Source organism: Ictalurus furcatus, chromosome 18 (genome assembly GCF_023375685.1).
Source record: "Ictalurus furcatus strain D&B chromosome 18, Billie_1.0, whole genome shotgun sequence".
Taxonomy (NCBI): Eukaryota; Metazoa; Chordata; class Actinopteri; order Siluriformes; family Ictaluridae; genus Ictalurus; species Ictalurus furcatus.
In genome coordinates, this window is record NC_071272.1 from 6,221,972 (window position 1) to 6,239,029 (window position 17,058).

The following is a 17,058-nucleotide window of genomic DNA, read 5'->3' on the forward strand; positions in this document are numbered from 1 at the left end:
AAACGTAAAACATGCGTGTGTTCTCAAAACAAAAGGCGTTGTTCGTAATACAACACGCTTCTACGGTTTCTACACCTAAATCGGGTCCTGAATATAGAAACACATTCAACACTCTCCCTGTGGTGTAAAGTGCATCGCATAAGTATTTACACCCCCCCCTTAACTTTTCCACATGTTTAATGTTACGACCTGGAAGTGAAATCGATTGTCTGCACAATAAGTTACTAGTAAGTCAATAGTCTGCACAATACGTTAATTAAAGAGCTTGACTGCATAAGTACTCGCCTCCTCGTCGGTATGAAACAAGTTCTGGCGCAACTTCCAATCAAAACGGACGTTCAAATCTCGTTCTCCGTGCGATCGCAGCCGTAAATAGCGGAGGGCGGACGTGAGAAATATATCCAGAATTCTGATATCTGAAATCTTTTCTGCTTCCTGTTTCAGTGCTGACGCAAAGCTCTTGGAAGAGGCGGTCATCCCCCTCGCCAAAACTTTAAGTAGGTCCCATGTTATTTTCTTCATCGGCTTGTTTCTGTACGCATAAGGCTGTAATACCATGTGATATTGCGGTTAATTACGCCACCAAACACTATTCTGAGATATTGTGATTTTAAAATAAATCAATCAGTTTTACATTATTAAATGTAAATGCAGTTTGTGAGCAGAAGTTATATCGCGTATCATAGAAATACCTTCAGAATGTTGTTTTTCATTTTCAGAGGAATATGTGCTGCGCTTAATGTGCAGTTGACGTTTCGAGTTATTTTACTCAGCTACTTATTCAATTAAACATTTTATTCATGATTTTATTTGTAAAATGCTGTTTCTTTTAGTCAAGAACAATCCTAGATCGGGGAACTTCGGCGCTTTGCTGAGAGTGTTCCTGGGAAGAACCAAAGAGCTGAAGATCTCGACCGAATGCCAAGAGTGAGTACAGATGCAGATTGATTGACTCAGTAGAGGTGCATCAATTTTTAGATTTACCTTTGGGCTAGTAATCTGCTCATCGATTCATTCTCAAGAGAAAATAATTGGGTAGATGATGTTTTAAAGTAGTAATTAATTAAACCTTAGCCTAGCTACAACGTCTTCATGTTGTATGTAGGTTTCAAGATGCATGTTTTAAAGCGGTCTCCTGAGAACTCCTTCTGTCTTTCTGCAGTCAGCTGTTCATCTGGCAGGCCCATAATGCCCTGTTCCTGGTGCGCTGCTTACTCAAAGTCTTCATCAGAGAGATGAGTGAGGAAGAGCTGCACTTACAGCTCACCTACCACACGAGGGAGCCAGGATCCTGCGGTAACGCGTGCACACACACACACACACACACACACACACACACACACACACACACACACACACACACACACGATCATTCAGTGCATTTATAGACAGCTTTGTTGGAAATGTTGCAAAAGTCAAGGTATTTATGGCCTAGTTTGTGTAGACGTGTTGTAGGTTATACGTCCGTGTATCCTTTTATTTATTTATTTTTAAAATGCATCGCAATTTAAAAAAACTTCTTGTTACGGTGGGGTAGCGGCGCATTTACGGTGGGGTAGCGGCGCATTTACGGTGGGGTAGCAGCATGTTTACGGGAGGGTAGCGGCGTGTTTATGGCTTGTTTCGCAGACGTTCCACAGCATCACATGTCAAATTGACAAAAATAAGATGATGTGTCATTTTTTAATAAATGCAAATTTGTTAGTGTTGGCAAATTGCCGTGATGTATGAGAAATAAAACACTTTCCTGTTACAGGAGATTGATCATTTCCAGGGCAACACCTTGCCGTTGTTGATTATTTTTCTCTTAACCGCATACCCCCAAGTGTTCTGTTCCTTACATAATAATAATAATAATAATAATAATAATAATAATAATATTATTATTATATTTTACTCTGAGCACATGAAGGACTGCATATCAAGAAGAAATAAGTAGCATCACTGTGTAGAATTAGTGGCTTAAAGATATTTTTAAATGTATTTATTTTATTGTGAGGACACAATGTTTGTTTAATTCTGCATCTGTGTTTTTCAGACATGAGCAGTGAGGATCTAATAGAGGAACTGATCTGTAACTTGGTTCATCTCATCGTGGAGGTGCCTCTCCTGTGAGTGACGGCTCTGAGTTTTTGTTTATTTACTTTTTTAGACAGTTGTGTGTGTGTGTGTGTGTGTGTGTGTGTGTGTGTGTCGTGATATGTCATGAGGATTTATCACCTAATGAGTAATGTGTATGGTGTCAGTTTGTGGCATTCCGGGTACACACACTGTCTCGCACTCATGTGTGAAGGTCGGTGAATAAGTGTATCCTGAGTCACCCTGTCAGTCTGCCCTGTACACTGTTTTATTATTATTATTATTACTATTATTGTTGTTGTTGTTGTTGTTGTTGTTGTTGTAAATGGCTATTGTTAAAGTTTCATTTTAACTTGGACTCCACTAAATTTTTGTAATAAACATTATGTAATTTTTCAGTAACACGATTAAAACATATTTATTTACAAACAGAAAAGCAGGACATACAAAAAAAACCCCCTAATATTTGCTCCAATGCAGATGCTCAGTAATTGGTGCCGCCTTACTAATTTGTTCCTCCCCATTTTTATCCCTGATTCGATAATTTTGAGGATAATGGTGAACACGCGCTCCCTTTGAGACATGTGTAGCTGGCCCGGAACATGCCGGAACACATCTTTTCCACCATGCTGCGTCATAGGGCAGCATAACACACTCCGAGGAAACCACTATCTGCCCTCTTCCTCATACATGGGCTCACAGAGGCTCACGATTGGCCAGTGTCTCTGTGATTGACTGACAGTGGGGGGGGGAGAGAGTATGCCCCTCCCACACAGAGAGCTTGACCCTCTGAGCGATGGCTTCTGTAGATATAGCCGATCAGTTGTGTTCGTCCGCCGAACTTTTCCCTGTAACAGTGTAAATGTGTTTTTGGCACGCTCTCCGCACACGGCTCGCATGAAGGCTGTCGTATATCACGCTGACCCTCTGCTGACACCGTGTCTCTCACACGCCTGAGCAGATACACTGCTCCTGACCTGCTCCGAGAGCTTCATCATCCAGGCATCTGCTCCCGGGAGGAGTGTGTGTGTGTGAGATATAATTTTTAGATATATAATATAAAATTAGTGTCAAGGGGGATGAAACGGATCCACTTGTTCAGCTTTGTGTATGAGGAAGTATGTAGATCCTGTCCTGTGTCCTGCTTTCGTCCATCTCCTGCACGAATGGAAAGTGTCTCTGATCTTTTGTGTGTACGTGGAATGTTCCAGAATGTCCTTGTCCCGTCTCCACTTCATCATGTCTACTACATTACACCAAGATGAGATCCTTTAATGATGATCATGATGACTGGTCTGCTGTTCAAGCGTGAAAGTTGTGTGTGTGTATCTTTGTGCCTCTCTCTCTCTCTCTCTCTCTCTCTCTCTCTCTCTCACTCTCTCTCTGTGTTTTTCTGTCTGTCTCTCTTTGTGTCTTTCTTTCTCTCTGTGTGTGGGTCTCTCTCTCTCAATCTCTCCTTCTGTCTGGGTCTCTCTTTGTAATCTCTCTCTGTGTCTCTCTCTTTGTCTCTCTCTCTGATTCTTTGTCAGTGTCCCTCTGTGTGTCTCTCTCTCTTTGTCTCTGTGTCTCCCTTTTTCTCTCGCTCTCTCTGTGTTTTTCTGTCTCTCTCCCTCTCTTTTTTCTGTGTCTCTCTTTGTGTGTCTTTCTTTCTCTCTGTGTGTGGGTCTCTCTCTCTCTCTCTCTCTCTCTCTGTCTTTCTGTCATCTCTCTCTCCCCCCATGTCTCTCTTTTTGTCTGTCTCTGATTCTTTTTGTCCCTCTGTGTGTGTCTCTCTCTTTTTCTGCGTCTCTCTTTCTCTCTCTGTCTCTCTTTTTGTCTGTGTCTCTCTCTCTGACTCTCTTTGTCAATGTCTGTTTGTGTCCCCCTCTCTGTGTGTGTGTGTGTCTCTCTCTCTCTCTCTCTCTTTGTCGCTATCTGCTTGTGTGTATGTGTGTCTCTGTGTCTCTTAGTGTCTGTATGTATGTTTTTCTTTGTCTGTGACACTGTGTGTGTGTTCATCCTTCTTTAAAGGTGTGTGTGAGAGAGATAAAGTGTGAGTGTGTGGAGGGGAATTTATTTCTTCTCTCTGTGCCAAAGCTACAGTAGTGATTTTTGTATTCTCCACACAGACTAGTACAGAACAGATTTGTCAGTAAATATTGCACATGTGGTGGCGTGAGCTTGAGTGTTTTTTGAAGATCTTGTCAGCGCCTCTGCTGTGTTTTTATTAAATGTAAAGAGAGGGGCTAATAGATGAGATTTGGGGATGGGGAGTGGGGTGATTCAGGCTGTTACAGCCTTTAAAAATGAAACACTTTTTTTTATTATTATTATGTTTTTTTTATTGCCTGGTGCCGGCAGCCATGAGTGGAAGGTGTTTTATTTACTCTGGCTCCTGCGTATGGAAGTCCACTACACCGAGCCACTCCATTGTTAAAGCGCGGCAGAATGTTGTTATTTTCAGTCCCTCTTTGTGGACGTTTTTGCTGATTTCCTAGCTACGTGCTCGGCGAAAGAATCTTGGGCCACGTTCAAAGGTTCGAAGTGTTCTAAACGCGAGATGCGTTCGTTGTCCGTTCTGGCGCAGGTTGTTGCGCAGCTTCCTCTTGTTCTGTAGATGGAGATTCTGTTGTTGAGGAGGAGGTGGGGAGTAAATGTTTTCAGAAAAATGTTTTCAGAAAATTTATGCGTTTCATGATGCGTTACGTGCTTTTAAAAAATGTGTTTTTATAACCTTTTCACCAAACACATGTTTGGGTGGGGGGAAGCGAATTATTATTATTATTATTATTATTATTATTATTATTATTATTGTTATTTATTATTATTTTTAAACTCCCTTTCTCTCCTAATTTGTTTGCTGAAAATTCCCACCTCTCAACCAGCTCCCCAATATTACACGACAGCTACCAGAGTGCTTCCTCAGAGACACTTAGAACCAGTCAAGTGCATCTTTTCGGACTGCTGCTCATGCTGCGTCACAGGGCACGGAGTGCTATCGACCCTCTTCCGCATACGGGAGCTCACACACGCCTGCGATTGGCTAGTGTTGCTGAGATGGACAGGAGAGCTAGAATATGCCCCTCCCACCCCAAATTTAGAGATCACAGCCAATTTTTTTGCTTCCTTGGCTCTCAACCTCTGTTCTGTTCCAAGGATGGAGGAGGAGCTCACCGAGTGAATATCTGTTGATTTACAATATGTTGATTTTTAAATACTTCGACATCGCAACGTAACTAATACGAACAATGTGTATATTTTTGAGACGTCCACCATCAGCTAAGACAAACCTAAATCTAGTTATCTGATACTAGCTAGGACTAGTAAGAGCGTTGTTATGGGGGAAAAAACATCCCTGCTCGCACATTGTAACCATAACAACACAAAAGTTGCTCTGCCTACACAGTTCTTCTGTGAGGGGGGGGAAAAAATATTCAACCGAATGCAGCTCGTAGGCTTTTAACGATCTCGTTGCGTCTTGAGTTTTTCCTCTTGCACTAAGCCACACTCGTTCGTTCGTTTTGTTAAATACTCTCTCAGTCCGTGTTTGGAAAACCTGGCCCTCATAGTCATCATTAACCGTTCGTTCAGCGTAAATAGTTTACACTATAAACGCGAAGCCATATGTGTCAGCAGGCCCTCGTGAGGACATTCTCGCTGACTCGATGGTAATTAAATTTGGGAGTCCCACAAAATCATTAAGTGGTTAATTTGACTCTTTAAACTCGGTGCTAACTGCCAATTAAAGTAATGAAATGAGCGCTCGTGAGAGTAAGCAGGCAGGAGAAGCGTGAAATCGCATAGCAGATTTTTTTTCGCTTCGAAAATGCTGGAAGATGTTTGAGCGATTCGATCAAGTTCGCTTACTGGCTGCGAAGTGATTGAGACCTGAGAGTAAGTTTGGGAATTTTAGAGCTCTCCTTGTGGCATGAAGCTATATATATAGCTATATATATAAAGATGCTTTTTTTTTTCAAGCCACGTACTTTTCAACTAGCCCTGCTCCATCTCGGAATTGTCTTCTCAGTAAGGTTGGACACTACGGGACATGCTGTTATAGGAAAATGATCAACTGTGGGCTGGTAAGAGTGACTTTCAGCATTTAGTCATTGATTGATCATTTTCCTATAACCGCACGCTCCCAAGGGTTTTATACCTTGCATAATGTACTGTATGTGCACATAGAGTTGGTGTAAACTGGCATCTCTGTATAAATTACCAACAGTAGCAGCAGTCCTCCGTGTGTGTGTGTGTGTGTGTGTGTGTGTGTGTGTGTGTGTATATGTAAAAGGTGTTTGTGCCAAGTGGAAGTGAAGCTGGAGCGGCTAGGGAAGGAAATGGCGAACAATGTGCGAGAGCTTTGAGTGAGAGTGCTGCAGGGGTCAGGGAGTTCGCTTCATCATGAGTGCAGATGAATTATGCTCAACATGAGTAATGTGAATGAACTGTGCTCGCTAGCGCACATTAGTGCACATTAACACCCCATTTTCCAATTTGCCTAAAAGGTGTTGCCCCTCTACACTTCATTTATCAGCAATGCTTTACTGTAATAGAGTCGTAACTAATTAACTCTGAACCGCATTGTAGCTCGGAGCTCTGTTTTTTTTTGTTTTGTTTTTTTTAAATGGAATGTGAGCTCTGTGTTTATGATGATGTATAGCATCATGCAAACTTTTCAGACTTATTTTCTTCTTCTTCTTCTTCTTCCTGCTCTTTCAGGGACATCACTTACAACATCCTGTTCGAGGCAGTGACCACCCTGCTGGTTCTGTTGTCCTATCAGCTGTTCCACAAGGACATTCTGAGGGAGGGGCGTATCTATCAGTGCCTCACCAGGGGGCGATGGTGAGTGTGTGGACTGAATATTTATTTGGCATTGCAAAATGAATGGTCGTTTGGCTGCTCGAATGAGGAACGAAACAATTCTGCGTGTGCTGTTCTAGGAAAATAATCATTGACCGTGTGATGTGAAGAGCGGTCACACTAAAGTTGATCATTTCCCAATAGACATAACATCCTGGTGCGTTTTATTCCTCTTCCACCATGGAAATTTGACCAATGCTCCCAACACCATGCTTCATTTGTTAAACTCGGTTTATAGCTGCGTTTTAACATTCTAGAACTTCCGTACAAGGAGCTCTTCCTGTCGGTTACGTTATATCAGCTGTAATCCCTGGTTCCTGTACCAACTTCACTGTTTTTCTTGTGAAGAAGACAAAACGACGAAGCTTTGTCATGTTGCCGAGGAAACCGTACACCCTTCCGTGTCGGAAAACGTAAAGGAAGAGGTTCAACTACAATTTTTAGAAAGCACCGATACTGGAGACTCCTTCCAGAAATGCTGAATAAAGATCTCCTCCTCGCTGTATCGGCAGTTTTTAATCTGTTGATGCGAAGTGTTTGTTCTACAAGTCGCTGTATTTTGCGTTCGTTTCTGTGCTCGCAAAATCAGGCAACCTCCGCAATATTCGGCGGCGCTGAAAATTTTTCTGACTTACCCTCGGATTCGGGCCGAGACGCATCGTGTAACGTCGTCACAACGCACGTTCAGTCAATACCCGCAATTTCTCCAATTCAAGTACAAAGTCTCCGCAAGTTGCATCGCATATTTTGCAGCAACAATCACCAAAAAAAAAAAAAAACCCACTCCCAAATCCTGTATGGACTGACTATAGGAGCAATTACATGTTCGAATGAGTGCGTTTAATATAAACCTCACACCCAGAACTGCTGTCAGACCTGCTTGTTAAAGAAAATGAAACCTTCTGACCAATCAGAACGGAGACTTCGGCTACAGAATTCAGTCCGTCAAACCTGAAACTTCTGTGCTAATAAATCTAATATATATATATATATATATCGGCGTATAGAAGCCGAGCCATCATGAACTCGTCCGTTACGTCTAGTTTGTGTCCGGCAAGTTTACTTTCACGTGGATAACCTTGCCGTTGGCCTTTATGGCGCGTAACGTCAAAACCATACCGTCTCATTTCCTATGCCTCCTTACTGTCGGGGGCAGACGGCCATTGACAGCATCCTGCCGTTCAGAATGGAAATTAGTGGCTTCATTAATTCAGCAGCTGTTCCCCTCTTTAAGTTCATCCACGGGTCTCATTAGCATCGTCATATTGGCCTTGAAGTTCACCTCCCAGAGCTCAGTCAGCAAAGTGGAGCAGGAGTTGTTGTTATTTGGCTGCGCTACTTTGCTTGGTTTGGTTTTGGATGCAGTAGCGGGGCATCGGTGGTACTGCGTTACAGCAACCCCTCGCTTCAGCCTCGCTCCGAAACGTGACCTTTTACTGGAGTGTCCAATGGTGACATTGTTAGTTATTCGCATCAGCTGTTTCAGGTCTGGCATGTTTCGTATCGGCTATCGAGCTTTAATCCTATCGTTCTGTCATTTTTAATGTAATTCTAATCCCACCTCTTAGGCAAGACTTTTTCGTCTTTCGATTTTCTAACCAGCCGGCGTGTCCAATCCTGCAACACTGACCTTTTTATTTCAGGAGCTGAAACTCGAACCGCTCGCACCATATCAGTTTGTGCGCCACTGCTTTCCCTCGGCGGCCGTCTTTTCCAGACCCGGATCAAGATACCCACGGCTTTCTCAGAATCCGTTCCCACGTTCGGAGAAGAGCAGCCTGCCAAGATCCGAGCTCTCGACTAGAGCGAGCCAGTTCTACTCCGGTGGCCTGCAACAGGGCGCGATTGGGTTTAACGTAAGCTCGGTGGGTGTGTGTGTGGGGGGGGGGGGGTTAGGAGAGGACAGGAGATACTGGAGCGAGAACACTGAGACCTAGCAGCTTGGCTTCGGTGTGTGCGTTGTGTAACTGTGAGAGCTGTGTAGTCAGCGTGACTGGCGTGTTTTGAAGTGGTGTAATGGTCTGTGCCGGGTTGACTTTGTTTTTCTAGTCGCTTTGTTTTCCATGTTGCGTTATTGCTGGGACGTGAGCCAGGGCACACGGGAAAGACTGTTAACCCTGCAACACAAACACACGCTTGCTTACTTACTTACTTATTAACACGTACACTTTTGTTATGATTATTCACACTCGGTCAGAAATTGAACTTTTGTTGGTTTAGTTGTGGTCCTAATGTAAGGTTTAGTCTGAGGTGTCCAGGATATCAGTTTTTATCTCCTAGCTGTTTCGCCATAACATGCTTCTACCACCAAGAGTAAGGTGGTGCTTTCTGTCGCATCTTTGGATCGATGTTATGTTATTCCAAATCCTTTTTCAATTATTCTTTTTCTTCTTTGTCACTCTTCCATGAAGTCCTTGAAGATTATTGAGGCGCGAAGATCATCTTAAATGGCAGCCTTGGCGTTCTGCAGATCGTCCAGAGTGCCCGATGAATCGCAGTGAATTGAACGGTCATTAAGCTTTCAAGTTCACTAATTAAGTTAAAGCGACATGCACGTTTCACTTCTTTACGACTGACTCGGACGGAGTTAGTCCGTACGTTCAGCGGCTCGGAGATGATCTTCCCAGGTTTCCGGTGCTTCTCTGTACATTTGGTCCCACAGCACATTTCCTCACCAACCTCCTATTTCTTTCTCTTGAAGTTGATGAGAGAAAAATAAATGCATCTTGTCATGTTAACGGGGGAGGGGAACAGAAAAAGCATGAATATCCGATGGACTAATAACTCAGTTACAGCTTTACCTTTGATACTAGAGACTCCTTTAAAAAAAGAATAATAATAAACTGACATGCATTCTTTAAATCCGTTTAATCATGGTGTAGGTTGTTGTTATAGAAATGAGAACGAGCGCATTAATAATATAAAGTTGTGATTCGGCTTTGCCTGTCAGAGGGGCCGTTATAGAACGTTAATTAAACACGTTCCTTGTATAGAGACACCCTTTCTCCAGACGACGTTAGCACGAATAGTTCTGAGAATTAACACCGGTCCTACCCAAGATTCTGACCCAAAGCTGGTCACGTATGGAAAAGATCGCGTCACATCGAAGGTCTCGTCGATTATCGAGCCGTCGAATTGCCAATCGAGTCGAAATCGGATCGCTTGCAAGCCCGAGATTTATTTACACAGCTACTATTAATGTAACTCCGAGTGTGATTCGGAGGCTTGTCGAATAATCCCAGCTCTTATCTTGTCTTGTGTGTTTTTTTTGTTTTGTTTTTGTTTTTCTTCTCTCTGTAGTCTGAATCTGACGAGTCGCTTGGTGAAGACTCTGCTGTATAACTTCGTGCGGCAGGAGAAATGTCCTCCAACTGCAGCCCACATCTTCCAGCCACAGGCAGGTCTGCTGTACGGCCTGGCCTCGGGGGTGGCCAGTGAGTAACACTCTCTCTCTCACTCTCACTCTCTCTCTCTCTCTCTCTCTCTCTCTCTCTCTCTCTCACACTCTCTCTCTCACTCTCTCACTCTCTCACTCCCTCTCTCGTGAGCTGACTCGCACTCCGATCTCAAGGGAGCTGTTCAGTAGCCAGGAGACTGTGGGAGTAACACACGCACTCGTACTCATTAAATGGAGAAGGCTGCTGTTTGGCGCTACTGGAGCTGTAATGTAAAATAAATTGGTGTGTGTGTGTGTGTGTGAACACGTGAGTCTGGAAGGGTACTCGAGGAGGGTGTGTGTGTGTGTGAGGGAGAGAGCGAGATTCAGACATACAGTTTGCTAAGGTTTCAATGCTTTCATTAGTGTAGTAGTAAACTGTGGACCCTGGAAGGAAGATGAACGTTGTTATTTACTGTAGATTTTTGGTCACACAACTCATTTCACTTTTATTTACCGTGATACTTTTTAGAACATGTGTGATCTAATCAGATCAGGATGTTCATCTGGTCTTCCTTTAATCACTCCGTTGAACGATTCACGCAAGAGACAAAATGTCTGTCTGTCGGTGGAGAGGGGCTTGATGAAGCTCCTGTCACGTGACAAACTTTTGCTATATATGTTCCACAACATTTGGCAGTAAATTTGACGTTAATTTGACTATTTCCATCAACATAAAGAATGAGTGTGTCTAAACTTATTTTTATTTTTTCCACATTTTAGAATAATGAAGTCATCACAACTCTGGAGTAACACAAATGGAACTATGGGAATTATTATTTATCCAAAATAAATCAGAATAATTTAGTATTTTAGCATCTTGAAAATAGACGCTTTTTGCAGAGAATTTCCAGAAATGTATTCTTGGCGTTTTCTCACCCGATTTCTTGAGGAATTTCCCTGAGATGATTTTTAAACGGTATTAAAGGAGTTCCCACCTACGCTGGACTCTTATCGGCTGCTTTTCAGAATATTTCACTCCGAGTCGTCCGTTTAAAATAAATAAATAAAAATATCGTATTGTAAATAAATGTTAGTTTTCTAATGAAAGAAAGGAATATGTCGGCACGATTATATTTTTGCCTAGAACACTGATTTCAAACATTTAATCATACACCTTCAGATCAAAAGCTTTTTAACATCACGAGAAACATTTCAGTCGAGTGTCTCCAAACTTTAGACTGGTTGTGTGTATATGAGATATATATATACAGTAGTAGGTATTAAAGTAGTTTTTAAAATCAGAATAAACAAAAGTTTAAAGTTTTGTTAATCATTTTTAAAATAAAGCAACATAAATACTATTTACATCCGCAATCATTAAATTTTTTGTCAAAGGTTTTTTGTGAAACTTTCCATAAGCAGCAAATTTTTTTTTTTTTTTTTGTCAAACATTTTTTAGGCAAATTTTAAGTCAATCTGGGGAAAAAAGTTTTGGTTTCAAATATGTTTCCATCAGAAAACTTTTTTTTTTTTTTTTTTTTTTTTTTTTTAAATCAAATTTTAAGTCTGGAAAAAGTCTATTTCTCTTAAATGACATGCAGTTTCCATCAACAAACACTTTTAAATCACCAAAGGTCCCCCCCCCCCCTCTGAAGTCCCTTAGCTAGAATCCTGAATCTGAACTCGCTTTCATTAACCCAAACTCAAAAATAGTGACTTTCACACAAGTCATCACCCTCATACACCCAGTATGTGGAGTCTTATATGGATCCAGACGTTTGTCCTCCACCTTCGTTATCACTCCATCACGTTTTCACGTCCAGTGTATTTTTTTTCTCTCTCTCTGAGTGGCAGGCAGGGTTCAGGTGAGGGACACGTCAGATGATGTGTCTGCTCTGCTGAAGCTTCCTTCCCACGCCGCGTGAACTTACAGTATACTGTCAGAAACGTGCATCCAATACTCCTAACACCAGCCTCTCTCTCTCTCTCTCTCTCTCGCACACACATTATGTAGAACACACACAAGAAGAAGAAGAGACGCAGTGTCTTTTTACACTGTCTGTGTGTTATATGCGTGTCCGTGTAGAATGAAAGAAAGGACATATGATCTTTAATCCTTCCTTCAGGAACAAGGAATGGAGTTCTCGTCCCTCTCCTCTACCTTTAATCTCTCCACTCGTCCTAACTTTCTGTAAACTTTTGTCTCTCTCTCCCTCTCTCTCCCTCTCTCTCTCCCTTCTTGGATTTCTTGGAGCCAGGCTTGAGTAATAAGAGACAAAAAAAAAGAGAGCAGTCGTTGTTTTTTTTTTTTTTTTACGATTCTGATTGATCGAAAGGTTTTGATTCATTTTCATAACCGCAGCTCTTACAGTAGTTCTGGATGTGTGACACGTTCTAATATGTTATCATTTCTACAGTAACAACAGAGACTTGTATGACAAATGCTCCATGTAGATTCATTAAAATGAAAAAGTACTGCGAATCATTTCTGGCGTGTGGAATCGACTCCGAAGCTTCGGGAGCTTCGGCTCTTTGTTTTTCAGTCCCTGGGCTTGGACGTGAACCGAAAGCTGGACGATGACTTGACTTGACTTGACTTGACTTCACACACAAGATGTATGAAAAAATGAAAAGTTGTCCACTAAGAAAGTGAAAGTTGTTTAACTACTCAATCTAAATGATTCAAATAGCGTAACGACTCTCTGCCCAATATGTTTCGACCAAAGTAGGACATGATGATGATTATGATGATGATGCTTTGTGATGGGGCAGAAAAGATAAACAAACAAAGCCATAAATGTGATACAGTTAGAAAAGTGGCTTTTGCTTGCATTTCCTCATTTGAAAGTCGCTTTGGATAAAAGCGTAAATGTAAAGAAGATGGAACGACTCAGAAGAGAGCGCGATGGTTAATAAACATGATTCAACCTTGTGTGAAATATTGCTCATACCCCAAAGCATAAGCTGTGTCATGAGGCATGTCCTGAATTCCCGGCATGTTTTTGTTTTTATTTTTATATTTTATGTTTCTTGTCTCATTTTTCTTGGGGGGGGGGTTGGGAGCAGATGTTTCAGTTGTGTCCTGTAACACCTCAAAACAGTGCAGACAGACAGCTAATGAGATTATTAACATCTCTGACTCACAGTTGTGGAGTGTGTGTGTGTGTGTGTGTGTGTGTGTGTGTGTGTGTGTGTGTGTGGGCAAGTGAGTCATCCTGTTCAGCGGAATCCAGACAACACGCTCTTATTGTCTGACAGGCAAAGCAGACGAGCTAAATGCAGAATTGAGCCTTCTCCCAGCGCATGCTTTCCCTATTCCTGTCCTCCATCCCAAACCACTTGCCAAGCGGAATTCCCACTCCGAACGCCAGAGCCGGTCCTGTTTCCGACGCCGGGAGCTTTTGGCTCTCGCGAGCGCCTGTGAGAATTCCCCGTTCCAGATTTGGCGGCGGTGAAACCACGTATCCTGTAACTCCAGGAATGAGGCTCGTTGCCGGAATGTGTTCTCGGTTACGGCTTCCTGTCATTTTCCGAGATCCTGAAAAGGCTGCGTCGGTTTTGTTACCCATACTGAACGCATACGTTTAGTGGTTTGATGTATATTAAATCATGGTCTTATTTTCCTGAGTGCAGAAATGTTGTTGTTTTTTTATGCTTTGGAAGATAAATTCATGGGAACATAAATCAAAACGGCCTGAGAAAGTCTAGTGGATTTTATTTAACTGTCTTTCCATCCTTTTATTTTACACGTTCGGTCCTGACTGTTCTATTACGGCTCTCGGGACTTCTTGGTATCGGTGGAACATGTAATGTTGATATTAACCCTTAATGTCATGTTGAGTTAATGTTTAAAGTACAATTCTGCTTTCTTTGAGTGCTATTGCATGGTCAGGCTTTGTGACAATTAGGTGTGTGTGTGTGTGTGTGTGTGTGTGTGTGTGTGTGTGTGTGTGTGTGTGTGTACGGAATACAATAAAACTCTTGGAGCTGTGTCGTTGAAGGAAATAATCACTCTAAAGATGATTATTTTCCAATAGCAGGAAATCCTGAAGTGTTTTATTCCTCTTACACCACAGCAATTTGCTAATGTTTACAGTTTTGTGTTTATTAAAGAATCATACTTTTTATTATTTAAAAAATATATTTTTTTTTTATCCGTTTATGCTTACCATTAACGTTGTAGAACATTCCTGAAAAAAGTTAGTTCCTATTATTACTCGCCTAGCAGAAGCTTTAATCAGTCGTCCTGTCACTTCCTCTTGAAGTTAATGACTGATTGTCAATCCAGGAAGACCTCGGTCCTGAAGACTTTCCTGTGAGTTTACAAAGTCCCGACACTGGAGACTCCTTCCATAAGTGCCAAGTACAGATCTTACAGAAAATGTCCCCATATCAACGATTATACTTTTTTTGTTTGTTTGTTTAGTAAATCTGTTTATTATTAGTTGTGCATTACCTGAAGCGTCCAGCATCCGAGTCGTTAGTATAGAAACGATAACGGTTGCATTAATATAAACTTTCGAGTTGCCTTGCAGCCGGAACTACTTTCAAAGCTGCTGTTATAGAGAATGATTTGATGCCTACTGACCGATCATATTTGAGAATTCAACAGTGCTGTGGGGTAAATTATTATAAGATGATCATATTCATTGTCAGTTGGAACAGCGTACGCCTTTCTTTTTTTTTGTTTTTTTTTTTTTATAAAGGAAAAAGGAGCAGAGCTGAGCAGATTTCCAGCTGGGGGGCGGAGCTTCTTTGTGGGCCAGAAAAATATAACGGAGACCTGAGAAGAGAATAGCGTGATCCGTTGCTTGTTTTATATCATGTTATCAAATTATATTTGTGATTTTCATTTTTATAACGTACACTGGTTTTTAATGAAAACCGTTGTGTATTATATAAAGGTGTATAAAGCGGAGCACCGTATCGCTTACTGTGCGTGTACACGTTCCTGTAACAAATCGCTCCTCGTACGTCTCCAAGCTCCAGGTGTGCGCCGGCCCGATCCGGATTAGTGCTGACTCCGTGACTGTCCTGTCGGCCCGCGTGGGGGCGAGGAGCGCGGAGGTCGTGGAGTCGGAGGAAGACCACGGGGGACGAGATGAAGAACGGAGGAGGTTATGGCGTGTGTCTCAGAAGTGAGACGGCTCAACAGAAACGTCCGTTACTTTTTAACACTCTGCCAGAAGTTGACTTTCTGCCAGTGTCGATCTGTCGATCTCTCTCTCTCTCTCTCTCTCTATACTCTCATTCTCCAGCAGAAGAAAATCTGGCAGCGTTTATGCTTTTCAGTTTGTACAAACGGAGCGTACATACGAGGAGGTGAGAAAGCCAGACGGACTAAAGCGTCGCTGCGTCACGCTGTTGAGGAAGATATGACGTGAGGGCTGAATTCCACTGCACCACTATTTGCATTGGGGTTAAACCACCAGCCAAAGTGACGATAAAGGCGCACGTGGAAAGAATTTGAAACTAAAACACTCAATTTCATTACAGAGTAAGCCGTCGGTGCACACGCGCATGCTAATCGTTATAATTAACGTCATTCAGGAGGATTTCTCCTTTAAGAAACCGGACAGAAGGCGTTGATGTACACCTGTATTATTATTTATTTATTTTCCCTCTGGCAGATGGTAGTGCATGACTAACTGCCCTAATGTCCTTCATGTGCACTTTTGTTCTTAGGGGAAAAATCTTACTTCTAAGGAAATGAACAGCAAAGATAGCTTGGCTGTGTTTCAGATTCACTCGCTGTAAAACTTTCCTAAGCCACTTTTTTTTTTTTGGAGAACCTAAAATACTGAATTGTGAAGGATATGGTGGCATTCAGCCTTTTTTTTTTTTTTTTTTTTTTTTTTTAAAGAACATTTTTCATGTCAGCAGGGAGATTGAAAGGATCTCTCTCCCCCCTTTTTTCCCCTTTTTTTTCTTCCCCTCTCTTTCTTCTCCATGAGTACTCTTTATTTGTTTATTTTTTAAAAAAAACTGATCTGTTTATCTATAATGAGGGTATTCATCTAAAATTTGTCCTGCTACATAAAAGTCTAGCTACATACCTAGGATTCCATGCTTTAGTGACTGACGTGACTGAATGATGACGACATTTGGCATTTAATGTGTAATGAATCATTAGTTATTAGTTCATAGCTATGAACGGGAAAGATGTGGTTGTTTTTTTGCACTGGCATTTCACGTGACGCCCTGACTCCATGAACTAACTGTACGTTTTGAATTTGAAGCAGAGAGGGAATCGCAGATAGCTTCCAATTCTCATGATTGCTATCTTGTCTGGCGGTTTAAATGTCTTTTGGAAAGCACGGTGCCTGCACAGCTTTAAGATCGTTAGGTTTATTAACGGTTCTGACTTTAGTTTCGCCAACATTCCTGACTTCGGTAACGGGTGATTTAAATAAATAAATAAACTCTAGCAGGTACAGCCCACTCATAACCAGCATCCGGTACGGTTCAGTCCAACCAGGATTTTGTGATTGCAGAAAGCAACGCGCAATCAAGGAAACTGCGATTTTTTTTTCAAAAGGTGATGTCATCACAACGCGCCATGTGACAGCATCACAAAGCGCATTTAGAAAGAAATAATACCACATGGCACGTGTGAAAGTAAATCTATAGTTTGGGGGGAAAATCACATGTGGAAATGAATTAATCACGGGGGAGGGTCACAGTGAATTACCAAAAATCTGTTCATCCAGGATTTCGCGATCGCAGAAATGAACGCCAAATCAAGCAAATGCCACAAT

General features: G+C 41.9%; 1 protein-coding gene across 1 annotated transcript in view; it reads left to right on the forward strand.

Annotated features, from left to right (window-relative positions):
• The window catches only part of dym (dymeclin), a 70,902-nt gene that overhangs the window by 2,430 nt on the left and 51,414 nt on the right, over positions 1 to 17,058 (forward strand). Inside the window, exons 2-7 of the mRNA XM_053649042.1 lie at positions 445 to 497; positions 834 to 927; positions 1,163 to 1,296; positions 2,039 to 2,111; positions 6,778 to 6,903; positions 10,222 to 10,355. Coding sequence (XP_053505017.1) covers positions 445 to 497; positions 834 to 927; positions 1,163 to 1,296; positions 2,039 to 2,111; positions 6,778 to 6,903; positions 10,222 to 10,355 — 614 coding nt within the window. The remainder of the gene's footprint in view (positions 1 to 444; positions 498 to 833; positions 928 to 1,162; positions 1,297 to 2,038; positions 2,112 to 6,777; positions 6,904 to 10,221; positions 10,356 to 17,058) is intronic.